General features: G+C 37.3%; 1 protein-coding gene across 2 annotated transcripts in view; it reads right to left on the reverse strand.

Annotated features, from left to right (window-relative positions):
• The window catches only part of adgrl1a (adhesion G protein-coupled receptor L1a), a 174,092-nt gene that overhangs the window by 85,722 nt on the left and 72,473 nt on the right, over positions 1-15,897 (reverse strand). For both annotated transcript variants that reach the window (XM_077211749.1, XM_077211748.1), the window contains exon 2: positions 4,127-4,292. In XM_077211749.1, the coding sequence (XP_077067864.1) occupies positions 4,127-4,196 (70 nt within the window). In that variant the 5' untranslated portion in view covers positions 4,197-4,292. The remainder of the gene's footprint in view (positions 1-4,126; positions 4,293-15,897) is intronic.

The raw sequence follows: 15,897 nt of genomic DNA on the forward strand, positions 1-15,897 counted from the left end.
TTATTCTAACCCTACCATTCTACTAATAGCTACTAACACTCTAATGAGAGTTAGTGGACATGAAGGTGCAACATTACTTATAATCAACAGAATGTGTTTAAAGGGGCCATCAAAACAAAGTGAAATCCTTTTTTAAAAATGTATATTTTCGAAGTAATCCAATCGTACCAATTCACGTGTAACTGCCAACTCGTAAAATAGATGTTTTAGTCTTGAGATCATGCTGAAATAACCAGTAAAACATAATATTTTAATACTTTTTAAGTCTACTTTTAAGAGCCCTGTAAAAAAATATTGATAATACTATAATAATAGTGGTAAAACATCTAATGTAATTATAATTCAATATTTGTGATATATATATATATATATATATATATATATATATATATATATATATATATATATATATATATATATATATATGCAATAATAAAATGCAATTTTTGCATTTTAGCATCAAACATGACAAAGCAGCTTTAAAAAGTACAAATCTGAGAAATAATTCTTTTGAACTGTGGTTTTAGAGAACCAAGTCTAATTTATGTTTCTTGCGTGGATGGTGGAAAAGCCACGGGGGGTGATACTTGAGCACTACTACTATATCAATAAATCCATTGTGACATCTATAATAGGCAGCTAGGCAAAAAATACTAGGCAAATGTTTCTGTCAGGACTTTAGTGGTTACCGGCCCGTCACCATTTCTGTGGATTTAACAAAAGGTCTTCAGCAGCATTTAGCTCACAGACCATCAAATAAATAACTGAAGGATTTGTAGTTTAACGCTATATTTTTTGTTGTTGAACATCCGGATTCACTCAGAAGCACATCAGATTTCAGAAGTAAAATGAGCCGCAAACAGCACTTTGTGTTGACTTCAAACTGATTACCCTGTTCGAAAGTACATAGAAAATCTGTCCTCTCAGCGAACCAATCACAGGGTCCGACAATCACCGGCAGTGCTGCTTACCCAACGACATTTCAGAGCGGAATAAAACCATCCACGCAAAGGTGAGCGATGTTCAACATTAATTTGTGTCACTCAACATCTCAAGGTCTCACTCAAACGAAAAGCCATAAATGAAGTCTTCGAGGGAGAATATTTGACAAATGAGTGAGCATTAGAGTGAAGAGTGACAATACTAGGCTACAGAGTGGGAAAATTCCACTGTGATTCAAGAGTGTGTGATCAAGGGGTGAGCGTCAGACTGAGAAGTGATTTTGTGCGAGATGTGAGAGTGTCATATGGAGGCGTCAGAGTATTAGATTGAGTAAAAATATGAGACACACTGGAGAATGTCTGAGTGAGCTGTTAGTGTCGCAGACGGTGTTAGACCAAAGGAAGAAATTAGACCATATATAAATCCAAACACACACACACGCACACACATGCACACACACACACACACACACACACACACACACACACACACACACACACACACACACACACACACACACACACACACACACACACACACACACACACACACACACACACACACACACACACACACGCACACACACGTAGTCCCACAAGCATGCCTATGAGCAATTTATGATTATTAGTTTTGACATTTAAACACTGGAAGCTGGAGGGGGAAAAAATCTAAACATAAAAATCATGTAACTGTATTGTATGCATTTGAGGGCTATACTCATTTTTTGCTTAGCATTTCAAATCTAATTTGTCACATTTCCCTATTGGCTGAAACCTGAAACTGTCATACAAAGTGACAGATCAAATATTCTGTAAAAAAGTGAGGGGACAAACAAACAAACAAAACAAAAACGAGAAAAATAATCTAATAAGAAAACACTCATTTGCAGTCAACTAACTCAAGTTTCGATTAAGTCCATTATTTAGAGTGTGTGTTGATTTTTTAAATAAGGGACAGGCTCTTATTAACACCCAATTTAATTACCCGTTTTAACCAAATAAATACAATTATTTAAGTAAACAGTAATTAAAAAAAACTATATATGTGTATTTATCAACTACATATACAGTAGGGTCAGAAAGTCTAAGACTTGTTTTTTTTTATCACAAATTATATTTTCATCATAACAATTTGACAAATTAAAATGAAATTCATAATATATTAGTATTTCTTTCATTTTTTACTTTACTGTAAACAGCACTTGAGGTGCATGAACTCCACAAGTATATAAAAAAAAAAAAAAAAAAAAAAAAAAGAGTGTTCAGTGGAAGATGTGTTTAACATACAAAAAATGTTGACTGTAAATCTCAGGAGGTCAAATAAAATTGTATCTGCTCCGAATTAAAATAAGTACTTGTACCAATGAGACAAAACCGAAATGTGTAAATATTTATTGATTTTCTAAATCTATACTATTCACAACTTGGGGCTGTAAGATTTTTTTCATTTTATTTCATTTTATTATTATTATAATTATTTTAAAGAAATCTCTCGTGCTCACCAAGACAGTAAAACATTAACATTGTGAAAAAATAATTACAATTTAAAATATATTATAAAATTCTTATTCACGTGATGTTAAAGCTGAATTTAAGCTCATTACTCCAGTCTTCAGTGTCACATGATCCTTCAGAAAGCATTCTAAATTATTTGATGATCAAGAAACATTCCGTATAATTATCAATGTTGAAAATAGTGTTTTTAATAGTGCTGCTTAATATTTTTGTTGAAACTGTGATACATTTTTTTTCAGATTCTTTAAGGAATAGAAAGTTCAATTCCCATTTATTTGAAATGGGAACCTGTTGTAACATAAGAAATGTATATATTTATAGTCTCTCTCTCTCTCTCTTTCTCTCTCTCTCACTCTCTCTTTCTCTCTCTCTCTCTCTCTCTCTCTCTCTCTCTCTCTCTCTCTCTCTCTCTCTCTGTGTGTGTGTGTGTGGCGGGGTGGGGGGGGGGGAGGAGTTGTAACAAATAAAATTGTTACAACTAGCCTCAGTCTCCCTTATAAACACAGTATATGCATCCATCCACAAACACACACACGTACACACACACACACACACACGTACAAACAAACACACACACACGCATACACGCACACAAAGGCAGCAAGAACAGCAGAAGTGAGAAACAGAATTATGTGCGCTGTGTGAGTATGTGTTATTTGTGGCACGCTTTAATGGCAACACAAGGCGATCAATGAGCCCATAGAGGAACGAAGGCTTCCTTATTTCTCCAAATTGCCTGCGCTAGCAGCACAACCTTGATAACACTCAATTGATTATTAATGCATTATTAATCCAGAGCCAGGTCACAGAGACAGCTGGAGGCACTCATGCACACACACACGTACAACACATTGATGAAGCCGCTCCGTGCTCGGGGCCAAAACGTGTCCAATGGAACACTGAGTACATCACATCAATTCACAGCAGCAGAACCAGGCAAATTAAACACAGGAAATACAGCGGCCACTAAATACACCTGGACAAGCAAACGCTGCACGCTTCCCTGCTCTCTAGGCCTGGCACGGGCCCCACAGAGCGGCAGATGGTGCGGTGGTGTCGGAGTGGAAGGGCGCTAGCTGGACAGACCCCTGCTAAACCCCCCGTCCACAGACCTAAGGCCCATCGTATCCACACCAGCTTTACTGCCACATGGGTCCCTTTATCCACCACACACACGGTCAACTCACATGCATCCACACTGGCAGAATTTGAAAGCTCAGACTTATTAAACGTAACAAAGCCTTATTGGGATTATTAAAAGGTATGCTACAAATAATGTTAAGTGAAGTGTCTGTTTAGCAAAGACTAAAAGGTTTATTTGGAATTTAAGATTCAATATCAGTTTATAAAATGCACTTCAAAATGGAGGCAGGGATTCCTCTGAGGGGAAGTGCTTAGGGAAGTTGTCTTAAAGTGTTAAACGCAGCCGATTTTTTAAAGAATCTTTACCTCAATAGTAACATATCTGTCTTAATGGCAAAGACAATAGTAGGCTTCTCGACGGCCCCCTTGAGTACAGAGTTTACTTCAATTGTAACAGAAAATGTATTCATTGTACTTGTCTTGTTTTATGTAAATGCACCATATCTGAAACTACATTAGAAATTCCAGCAAAAACAAATTCAGCGGCTCGTTGTGCAAATCTGAAGAGAAATAGGTAGAGTACCAACCCTGTGCAGAGGGGCTGATGTTGCTCAGGGCGATGGTGCACGTGAAGAGGATCCAGAGAGAGACAGCCATGCTGTGGACGGAGCGAAGGGTGGTGGGGGGAGTGCGGTCAGCGGGCGCTTGAATGTGGGGCACTCCTTCCCTCACGCCCTCTCGCTGATGGAGAACCTGGTGAGAAGAGAACCAGAGAGACAAATGAGAAAGAGGGATCAATACTAATAGCAGAACCTAAATTCTTACTGTCGGCCTATCCCTTCTGTGGCTCAATAAAAAAAAAACTAAAAAAAACAGTAGTGGCCAGTAATTCTGTCAAAGCGAGATGCCTTCTTTTGCTCCAACCGGATCCATGTTTTCTGGCTCTGCACGGCCCATTTCATGTCGCACTTATTCAACCTAATTGAGTGGAGCTCTTGTCGCACACTTGGCGGTGGTCAGGTGGAGTTAGAAGTGCTAGAGCTGAAGGGCGGCCATTTTGTTCTGTGCTAAGATGTCAAAATGTGTTTCCTTGTGTCATGTTTGCCAATAATTCAGTAGTAACCAGGTAGGCAAAAGCAAAACATGCTTTTTGAATATAAACTCATTACCAGGTATTAGAGTAACCCATTCCAGTCTATGGTCAATTTACTCTTTTAGGTCGATGTTTGTCATGGTTGACCAGTCGTTTGAAAAGAATCTGGGTAAAATAGAGATACAGTAGGTTTTTTCTGTAATTCTTTCCATTCTGTCAAGACGAGTTACCCACTATTGCTCCAACATACATACATGTTTTCTGGTTCTGTTTTCTGTTTTTATATCACTCTTAGTCAAAATAACTGAGAGGAGCTCTAGGTGCACACTTGGCGGCAGTCAGGTTAGTTAGATGACTAGAGCTGAATGGCGGCCATTTTGTTCTTGAACTAACATGGCAACAGCTGTTCCCTGTCCAATACAACTATTCTGTGTTGCTGTTTGCCAATCATTTAGTAGTAACAAACAAACAAAAACATATGCTGCTATATGAACTCAAATGATTTTTTTCAAACTGAAGCCAGAAACATGCAAAAGATAAGCAATCTTGATTTTTCACACAAGTCGTTACATTCTAAAATGTGTCCAAATGCAATCCATTACCAGCTATTAGTGTAATCTGTCCCTGCCTACGGTCAATTTACTCTTTTAGGTTGACTATTGTAATTGTGGAGAAATTATTTGAAGATAATCTGAGTTAAATAGAAAAGCAGTAGGTGCCCCGTTGGTGCTTCTTTGTTGCCCATTTTATATCACACTTATTCCAAATAATAACCAAATAATAATAACTGAGAAGAGCAAACCTGGCGGCGGTCAGGTGGAGTTAGATGGCTAGACCTGAAGGGCGGTTTTGTTTTGTGCTAATATGTCAACATATCTTCCCTGGTGTTGTTGTTTACCAATAATTCAGTAGTAACCAAATAAACAAAAGCGAAACATATGATGTTCCGCGAATGCAAATGAATTGTTTGGACTGAGGCCCAAAACATACTCTATGCGATTACGTGAAAACCAACTCTTCTAACTATGAAAGATCAATTTTACATGGTGCTACATTCAAAAATGTGTCAGTTTTCTCATCCAGGTAAACTGTAAATATAGTTAGTCTGTTGAAGCCAGATGCCCACTGTTGCTCCGACCTGATCCATGTTTTCTGGCTCCACACAGCCTATTTCATATCACACTTAGTCAAAATAATTGAGAGGAGCTCTCGGTGCACACTTGACATCGGTCAGGTACAGTTAGACGGCTAGAGCTGAATGGCGGCCATTTTGTTCTGAACTAACACGGCAACAGCTGTTCCCTGGCAAACACTTCAGTTCCAGTCATTCCAGAGCTTGATTGGACGTGACGTGCTACATATGCATGGATGTGAATGTACGGCCCTCCGCAGGACATGCACCATGCAAACACCAAGAGCGGCAATTCTGTGCAGGTTTAGACGAGAGAGAAATGCAAAGGTATAAGGAGGCTCAGAGAGAGAGAGAGAGAGAGAGAGAGAGAGAGAGAGAGAGAGAGAGAGAGAGAGAGAGAGAGAGAGAGAGAGAGAGAGAGAGAGAGAGAGAGAGAGAGAGAGAGAGAGAGAGAGAGAGAGAGAGAGAGAGAGAGAGAGAGAGTTTTCGAGTCAGTACTGCCAGAGGGCTCACACATCTCATTTGCCTAATGAAATAAATCACAGTCTGGAAGTTTCTTTCATTTGTTCTTGGAGGCTGCTCTTCCTTCAGGGCTGAAAGGAAAAAACGACAGAAATGCATTGAATTATTAGAGCTAATGCTGCCCCTGCTGTGCGTTCAGAAAGAACAGACGGACCGTACTACGTGTTTATTGGGAGGAGAACATGTGTGTGTGTGTTGTTGTGTCTCTTCATGGGGATTTGCTTTGATCCTCATAACCCTCTGCCCACTCTTTTCATTGATCTTCCCTAGTCATAGATGTGAAAAATAGATTGCCAATAATAAAAAAATTGAAGAATAAAATAAAAACAGGGATGTCCACACACACGCACGCGCGCACACGCACACACGCACGTGCGCACGCACACACACACACACACACACACACACACACACACACACACACACACACACACACACACACACACACACACACACACACACACACACACACACACACACACACACACACACACACAGATACTCCAAATGATTTTAATACTTAGCTAATGATATTTACTATCCCATAACCCTAAATAACCCTTAAATGTAACCCTCACAGAAAACTTTCTGAGCTTTCCTCCTCATGTGGGAAAGTGTTTGGCCAATTTTGGTCCCACAATGTAGGTCAAACAACTACACACAGACACTAATGTAACAGATTGTTCAGATACAATCACTGTGTATGGCAACCCGAGGTTGAGCCAAGCTTGCAACCTATTTAACTTTCATACTTGGACAAACTTCTAAGTAAAACAGAATATTCACTTGGAAATAATGTAAGGCAGCACTTGATTTTGGATAATTGAAAATAGATAAATAATATATTTTTGTTATTTACTTTCCTGCACTGCCTTGGTTACATCAGAAAAGAAAATCAATTTAAAGGCAGAAAAAGCTGTTTGAAAAAAAAAGTTTGTTCTGATGAATCATGCATAATTAGACATTGACATTTGATTTTTGAATGCCTTTGAGAAAAGTCTCTTCTGCTCAACAAGGCTGCATTTATTTGATTAAAAATACAGTAATAGTAATATTGTGAAATATCATTACAATTTAAAGGGGATATATCATGAAAATATTTGTCCGTGTTTAAGTGCTATAATCTAGCCTGGCTACCGTCAAGACCTAGTCTCATTGAGTCGTCGGTCTGGGAACCACATGTTCATTTTCATGTATTTGAACAAACATTTTATCAGTACATCACAGGAATAAATTACAATTGAACAAGTAAGTGGCATGTTTCATCAATTAAAAAAAGAAAAATCATACTGATCCCAAACGTTTGAACAACAACGTAAATCTATGTGAACCATGATTTGCTGATTGCTAAAGCTATTCAAGCAGGTGGTATGAGGGGGCAGGACATTCTCAATCTAGAGCTTTTAATTGGACATTATTTTTTATTTTTTTTTACTAATGGCCCTGAGTACAAGATGAATCATCAAAATGACTTAAGGGGTTCTTTAAAGATCATTAATTTTGATTTTGGGTTCTTGCAATACCCGTCGAAAGTCAAGTTTGGCAGCCCTTCGCACATTTTTTGATCCCTTCCAGCTCCCATCTATTCCGAACTCTCTTCCTACTCTCTCCTTCGTTTATTCCAGCCATCACTCCATCCTCCCTCTCTCCTCCCCATGACCTTCTCTGATATTTACCCTCCTCTCCTGTGGCACAGCTAAAACCCACAGCCACTGGCATGAGAGAAGAGAGTGACCAATAAAATCGGCCACTCTCTTCTCATGTGAAAAAACAGCCCACTCCCGTGCAGGCAGGTCAAAGCATCAAAGTCCGGGAGGTAAAAAAGGGAAAACAAACATGGAAGTATGCACAGAGCCCTTCCTCCTGCTGTCTGCATGTTACTAATGGTCAAAAAATGCTCCCCTCCTGGGAGGCTCCACCGTCTCTATTTTTTCCCCTCGCTTTTGTAGCTGTTAATAAGAAAAAAATTGTCTTTCAACCTCTCTCTTTTGATCTTGCCTCTGTCTGCACTCGGTACAATGGGTCTCCCGCGGTCCCAGCTGATAAAGGACGGATGGGAGAGAGAGAGAGAGAGAGGTAGAGAGCAAAAGAAAGAGGTACAGCAGGCGGTCTTGGGAGGCTGTGCTGGTTGAGAGGGGAGCAGTGCAGCGTGGGCATTCACTATGAGCTTGCCTTAGGGCAGTGACTGACCTTTTGCTCTGATCTGATCCACCATTATCATCAGTGTTGCTGTTCCAGTGAAGAGGATGGCAATATTTCTCCCAGTACAGAGAGATAGGAGGATAGGCTCTTGCTCAAATCCAGAGGATCCCATAGGAAAGAAAAATCACTTATGTAATCTCTTTAAAGCTCAATGGTTTCTAGACGTTAAAAGGAGAGCAAATTAAAGTTTCTTCTTAAAGTTGCGATAAAATGGAAGTAGTGACAGATCTTTTCTTGCGTACTGACATTCATCCAAGCAAAACAAATTATTGAAAAAATGTAAGGCGGGGACTGGTTTCAATCGACCAGTTGTTGATTGGATGGAGGAAGATTTGAATGTGAGCTTGGAATTGATTTAAAGAAAGGGGCGTGGTTTACACCGAACGAATGATTGGAGAAGTCCAGTAAATGTCACTAGAGAGAAGTTTCAATGGAAGAAAAAAATAATTATAGTCAGTAATCTTTTCCCTTAAAACTCATCTTTGATCACCAAAATTAAATATTTAAAAGTTTTTTCTCTTTAATTTTTTCTTCATGCCTTAAAATAGCTTGAATGTAACTACCCCCTTGCCTCATTTAGTATACGCAGTAATATCAATATATGCAAATTAGCCCCGCCTACACTCACTCACACCAGCTCAGAGATCCACACGTTGATGTTGACCTTATTGGTTACAAGATAGTTTGTGGCGTCAGAAACACCAGCGATTTCAAACTTGCAAAAAAAACCAAAAACATTAAAAATGCAATTCACATATACAATGATTTAATGTATTAAGAATATTAATAGTGGAAAACCTTTTTTATATAATGATTAAGATGTGTAAAAGAGAGTTCATAACTCATTTTATGTTCTTCAAGATTCATGAGCCACAAAAGAACGACCTCTTCACTATAAAATGGATAGAGAAAAAAAGAAACTAAGAGAGGAAGATGTATGAATGATGTGCATTTGAACATCTATTTATCTGGAGACAGCCTTGATCCAAGGCAAATAATAACCTAATTATCCAGTTACATTAGATCATTACTATAATCACTATGATCATTATTATCTATTTGCTTAGCAGACTCACTCATCTAGCACGACGTGCCATACATCTATTTTACACATGCTGCATGTTGCTCAGAACCAGTCACTGCTTCGTTCGATAATGTATGTTCATTTATTTTGAGGCAAGAAGCAATTGCCCACTACACAGCAAGCTCGTGTCTGACAAAAATAAAGCAAGAAATGATGCCGAATGAAGAATGATGCAGTGCAAAAACAGTGCCTATTTGTGTCGCAAAATCATATGGTGAAATACAACATGGAAAATATTATATTAACAATTAAGGGAATTGTATGGCTTAATTATGTTTTTACCTTAGCCTAAAGGGAAATATGAGACAAATTTGCTAAGCACTTGCATCATTGAAGTTATATATTTATACTATCCATGTTATTTTGCAATGCAAAAGAAAGAGATCCGGTAAATGTGCAACACTTCATTAGCAGCTATAGGTAAGTAACTAGAAGAATAACAAAGTGCAATTAACGGTACAACTATTTAAATAACATGATAACAAATACCGCTTTGCAACATCATAATAGCCTAACGGACTGTTTTTGTACAGCTAACATAATTGGAAGTGGAAACCACACATAAAATAAGCTCTTACGTTAAAAAAAACTGGATATTTCAGCGCAAAAACCTGTGACAGGCGTATGTAAATCAGGTCATTGATATTATTTTCAGCATAAACATTCATCCTCGGTAACCTCACACTCAGAGCGGACCTTTAAAAAGCACTGCTACTCCATTAGCATAACTCATGTAGCGCAGAGCTAACGTAAACAGTGTATGTAAATAAACATCACTATCAGCTTTAGCAATTAACTTAGTGTATTTCCTTCATCTGTCTTTTTTTTTCTTTATTGTTTGCTTTTGAGTAACGTTGTGGTTCCCTGTTTGCGGTTATCAGCGGCTACATTAACGCTGCGTAAACTTAGCTACTGCTTATCTCGTAAATGGCGGTCTGGCATTTTGTGGTTATTCGGCTTTCAGGCAAGCACAATGCAAGGATAATGACAGCAGCTTCATCTCTTAGAAAGCAGAGAGAGCCGGATCGTTCACTCGGACCGGTCAGGAACGCTAGATTAAATTCCTACAATTAGTCGTCCGAGCCGTTAGTGCATAGCTGGGAACCGAGCTTCCAGAGATGTAATTCATTTATTAGCCTCTTGACCCCTTTAAAGTAATCACCCCTCAAATGGAGATAATCGGCAGATTCTTCCTTTTTAAAATCCGGAGACATGCCGTGAAATACCATTGTCTCCAGCACACCTCCGTCACCGCAAGTCTCCATATCGTTCAATGCCCTTTACCATCAAACTCCTGTTTTACCAGACCAAATTATGACAGTCACCGGTAAATTCAATTTAATGAGATGCAAATTTGGTAAAAGGACAATTTGGGCCGCTCAGGTTGATGTCGTTATGCATGTCAGAAATCCCTCATTAGCAGACGCCTATGAATCGGATTACTGAATAATGAGGGTGTGTTAGCCTCAATCTTTCCACCGAATTTGACAGAGGGCTTTATCTGTGTCCAATGTATTCATCCTGCCTAATGCGCAAGGTGATTCAGTTAAAGCTCAGCAGACTGGTATGGTGGACTGGTGCGTAGCCCTGAATTAGCTCCTGATCTCCATAATTGATCTATAAATCTACTCTGACACCGTGGTTCGTTGTACTGCCATTTACATCAAGAGTAATAAAGCGTGGTGCATCTTACAGACGCCGCCTATGAATGTGTCCTAACACGGCAGGCTCACATGCTCCCTTAATAGTAATAACACTCCCTGTTTCTTACACTGAGCCTGACATAAAGCTTCTGGAGACGTATTACTCTAATTCTCCCATAAGCGAGCATCGTGGTCTCATGCTCTGTTTTGGAGGTGCAATTTACATTGGCACTCCAGCCGACAGTGTCTCATTTGTCACTAAGCTTTCCTTTATGGAGTGGGGCTCAATAATTCCTCTGCATAATCCACAATAAATTGCACTTCTAAAAGCCTCAGACCCTTCCCTGGGGAACAGCAAAGGTTTAACGCAGGGGTCGGCCACCTTTGGTGCACGTGCCAATGGAGGATAATAGTGGACGGTGGGATAATCATTGGTACGTGAGCTGAAAGAGAGCGAGAGAGATTAATATTACATGTTGTTATTGTGCGTTTTGTTGTGCGAGTCAATGGCATCTACCTCTTAACTGTTGCACACTGCCTGTTTATTTAGTTATGAGGCGTATGGGAAGAGAAACACTCAAAAGAGTGGTGAAACTGATTATCCGCAGCAGTGTTACTCATGCAACCGATGGAAAAGCAGATCAGAACAATAACACCGAATTTTGGACAAAAGGATAATCTAGTCTTTATATGTGGAAGTTGATAACTGATATATTGGCCAATAAATCTAAGCCTTGATATATGATTTGTAAGCCTTATTACAAAAACTTAAAAATCCAACATATGAAGCGAATACAGAGGAAACAAAAAAACAGCAAAGAAAACATGATTTATTTTCACAAAAAGAGATTTTTTTTCCCAAAAAATCAATTATAGCCTGCTTTGAACCCTTAACTTTTAATATTATCTTACATTTCTAAAGCCAACTTACTTTGTAAATATTTAAAACATCTATTGAGAACAAATGCATAAACAATGCAAAAAATTCACCAGGCAACATTACTTATAAAGAAACAAAATGCATGTGCCACATGGCTATAATTTGAACAACCTGTGTATAGAAAAATTGGCAACCTGATTGCCAAGAAAAAAAAATTTATATTTTAAAATATTAAAAATATTTTCCTCAAGTAACATTTGAGATAACATATAATTGACTATGAGGAAATATTGAATATTCACTATACATTAATGATGATTTTGTGGTGACATAAAATTAAGCTGCACTGTAGACTCTATTTCTAATTTATATGTATATAATTTATAATTATGATGGCATGCAGTAAATGTTATAATGGTATGTGATTGTTATTCCACTTGTCCTTACCAGCCTCATTATTCTTAACAGGACCTTTCCGAAATTAGCCTTCATAAATTGTATGAATAATAAGAGATGCAACCAATAGCTTAATGTAAGTTACCTTATTCCTATTCACAAGAAGAACTGAATAAACTTTAATTTCCACAACATAATACATGCACATACATGTATTTGTCCTGTTCAGAAAGTGGAACATCATCTCAAATGTTACTGTTTGCATTTAGCCTGATAGTCTATATATGCTAAAATCCATGTTTATATTTTTCAAGAAAAACGGAAAATTAACATAATTTATTCAGTTACACAAAAACACTGTTATTTCTTGAAGACTACATTGTCAGAATTAAAATAAACACTAGTTTGCCTGAAGCCAATTCACAAATTAATAAAAATTCCAACATTTACATTATTTACCATAGCTAAAGTCTATTTCTTTTTCCCTTATGAGGTACTTAATGTGCAATACAATGTGCTGAGAAAGAACTGCTCAGTTTTGCCAGGTTTAATTAAACAATGAAAATTGTATTTGAAATGCAGTTCCCAAATAACACTTTTTGTTGGATGTTTAACATTAAATAATTATAATCGGTTTACATTATAAACACAGAGTCTGAGTCAACATCGTAAATGAATAAAATGTCTGAAATGTATATCTTAAATCTAAATTGAAATGTAAAAATGTTATACATTTTTATTATTTATTATTTTCTCCTGCATTTTTTATGCCTACTTACAGTGTCTTTGTGTCAAAAGCAGTCATAATTTAATTTTTGTGAGCATTTTCCACTTAGAATTCATCCTGTCAGCTCAAGTTTTGAAACAGAATAAGAGCTGCTGACAAGTAAATGAGGGAGATTCAGTGTTTAGTTTCTTACATCAGAAATCCACTGATTTCAGAACGATCCACTTCTGCAGTTTGGCATTAATAACTGAAACCAATAGACTGGGGAGACAGTTTTTAGTTTTGAAAGTTACAACAATCTTTTAGAAGATCAAGGAAAATGTTGAAAAACTTATGTCTTATGATATGACTGCTTTAAAAAATGCACAGAGGACACACAAAGAATTGTGTGAAGCTACAGTGTTACAAACTTTATCACAAAAACACACTGTTTTCACACATGTTTCAATGCGTCCCACATGCAGATTTGTCAGCGAAATAAATCAGCCAGAAGATTTATTCTTAGACAGCTCTTGCTACCCTGTCATGTGCATTTAAGGTTAATCGCTGAAAATTTACACTCTTTGCCTTCATTTAAGTGAATCTGACCGCTGCATAGCCTAACACTTATAGGTAAGATCTAGCTTTAAACTTAAGTTTTAAAACTTAAAATTTAGCATCTCTAAAATATTTTTATTTTGCTGACTTTTAGTTCATTTTAGTAAGCGTTGAGTTCATGTAGTTCTAAAAAACAAACTAGCTTAGCAAATACATGTGTTTGAAATTTAAACTCTTCTAAGACAACATACCAAAAATACTGATGACTCGCATTGCAATGACAGGATTATCCTGATGTTTGGCAAATAAAATGTTCTCTAGAATGAGCATATCTACTCCAACTACTACCAACTCCCTCTAGCTATCATTAGCAAGTAGCTATAGCAGAGGCACTTCAATATGCTGTTTCACTAGGAAATACATCAACACAGGGAAGAAATCTGCACTCAGTCTGGAAACAACAATAGTTATTTTCAGAATGCTTCATTTTACATTCAGCCCATGTTTTCTTTTTCTTTGATACTCGTATCATCTCAGATGACAGAAAAACTTTAATCCACAACACTAACACAACATCACACATCCAGCTTGAGCAAACCACACATAATACATTCTTCCACACAGCTAAGTTAACAAATCTGAATCTTCACACAAACAAAATTACGAATCATTTGTGCCTAACAAACATTTTCTAACGTCTCACTCGCTATGCTAACTACGCTAACTGTGTAGCTCGTACTGATACAAGCGTATGCTGGCCAGCTAAGATGAGCACTGCTTTATTCTCAGTGCCAATAATTCTACCGCATGCTTCATTTCGGTGTGCTGACTGTGTTAAGCACTGTGTGCGGCTACAGTAGCGCCGCTAGTTTTTTGCCATCATAATGACACCATTGTGCGAGCGGTGGGCAAATGGAACATGAGAGTGGCTGTAATGGGGCATGTATCAGGCAGAATGCGTTTGATTACTGGCTCTGAGAGAGAGGTGCAGCCGAGAGCGAACACGAGCTCATCTCAAACCGTGAAGAAGAGAAAGAAGCAGAAGAAAGACATTAGCAAGAGCAGGGAGAAGGAACAAGGATACAAAAAAAGAACAGAGTGTGGTCGCACTTTAGATTATGGTACATATTCACTATTAAACTCCTAACTAGCTTCTTATTGATACTAGTAAGTAAGGCAGTAGTTGTTGTGGTGGTTATGTTTAGGTAAGGGGTATTGTTATGGGATCTAGAATATGGTCATGCAGAATAGAAATTAATATGTGCTTTATAAGTACTAATAAACAGCCGATATGATTGGAAAAATCAACTAGTTAATAGTGAATATGTGCACCTAATCTAAACTAACCTAATCTAAAATCTAATCTAATCTAATCTAATGTGCACCAACTCAGAGAGCTTAAAGAGAACGCAAATGAGAATCTGAGGAGAATCAAGACGAATAAGTTAATGCCACTGTGTTCTTTCAGGTACACTGCAGTACCATGGATATACCATAGTATGTTATCATGGTAAAACCGATCATAATTGTACCATGGTACCATCCTGGTAATTTTTGTAAGGGATATCCTTTAGAAAAGAGATCAGTAAAAAATGTATAATATATATACAATGAATAGGGTTCTATTGGATGAATTTCACAAAACCTGTCACGAACATGTTCAGAATATATTGCCCCAAATTCAAGAGGCAGAAACAAGACATTTAATTTTTATTACAAATAAGCATATTTCCTCAAGGTAATTGTCACTGTACTGCAAAATCTAATTTTCATTAATGTAATGTGAACAATAAACTGATATGAACTGTAATAATAATAATAATAATAATAATAATAATAATAATAATAATAATAATAATAATAATAATAATAATAACAATAATAATAATACTACTACTACTAATAATAATAATAATAATAAATCTGTAGAAAAAAGGAACTGGTCATTTAATCCGTTTAATTTACATACATTTCTTTTAACGCTAAAAGACCGTACAATGCAACGCATAAACCAAAATAAAGGTAAAACACCTATGAAATATCAATAGAGAAAATTCCTTCATATTAACATTGTAGATTGGGATCTATTTTTATGTATTTTTTTTCCGACTGTATTATTATTTAAATTGTACATAGTTTATG

This window comes from Siphateles boraxobius, unplaced genomic scaffold (genome assembly GCF_051911475.1).
Source record: "Siphateles boraxobius isolate OS27281-9 unplaced genomic scaffold, OSU_SipBor_1 66, whole genome shotgun sequence".
Lineage (NCBI taxonomy): Eukaryota > Metazoa > Chordata > Actinopteri > Cypriniformes > Leuciscidae > Siphateles > Siphateles boraxobius.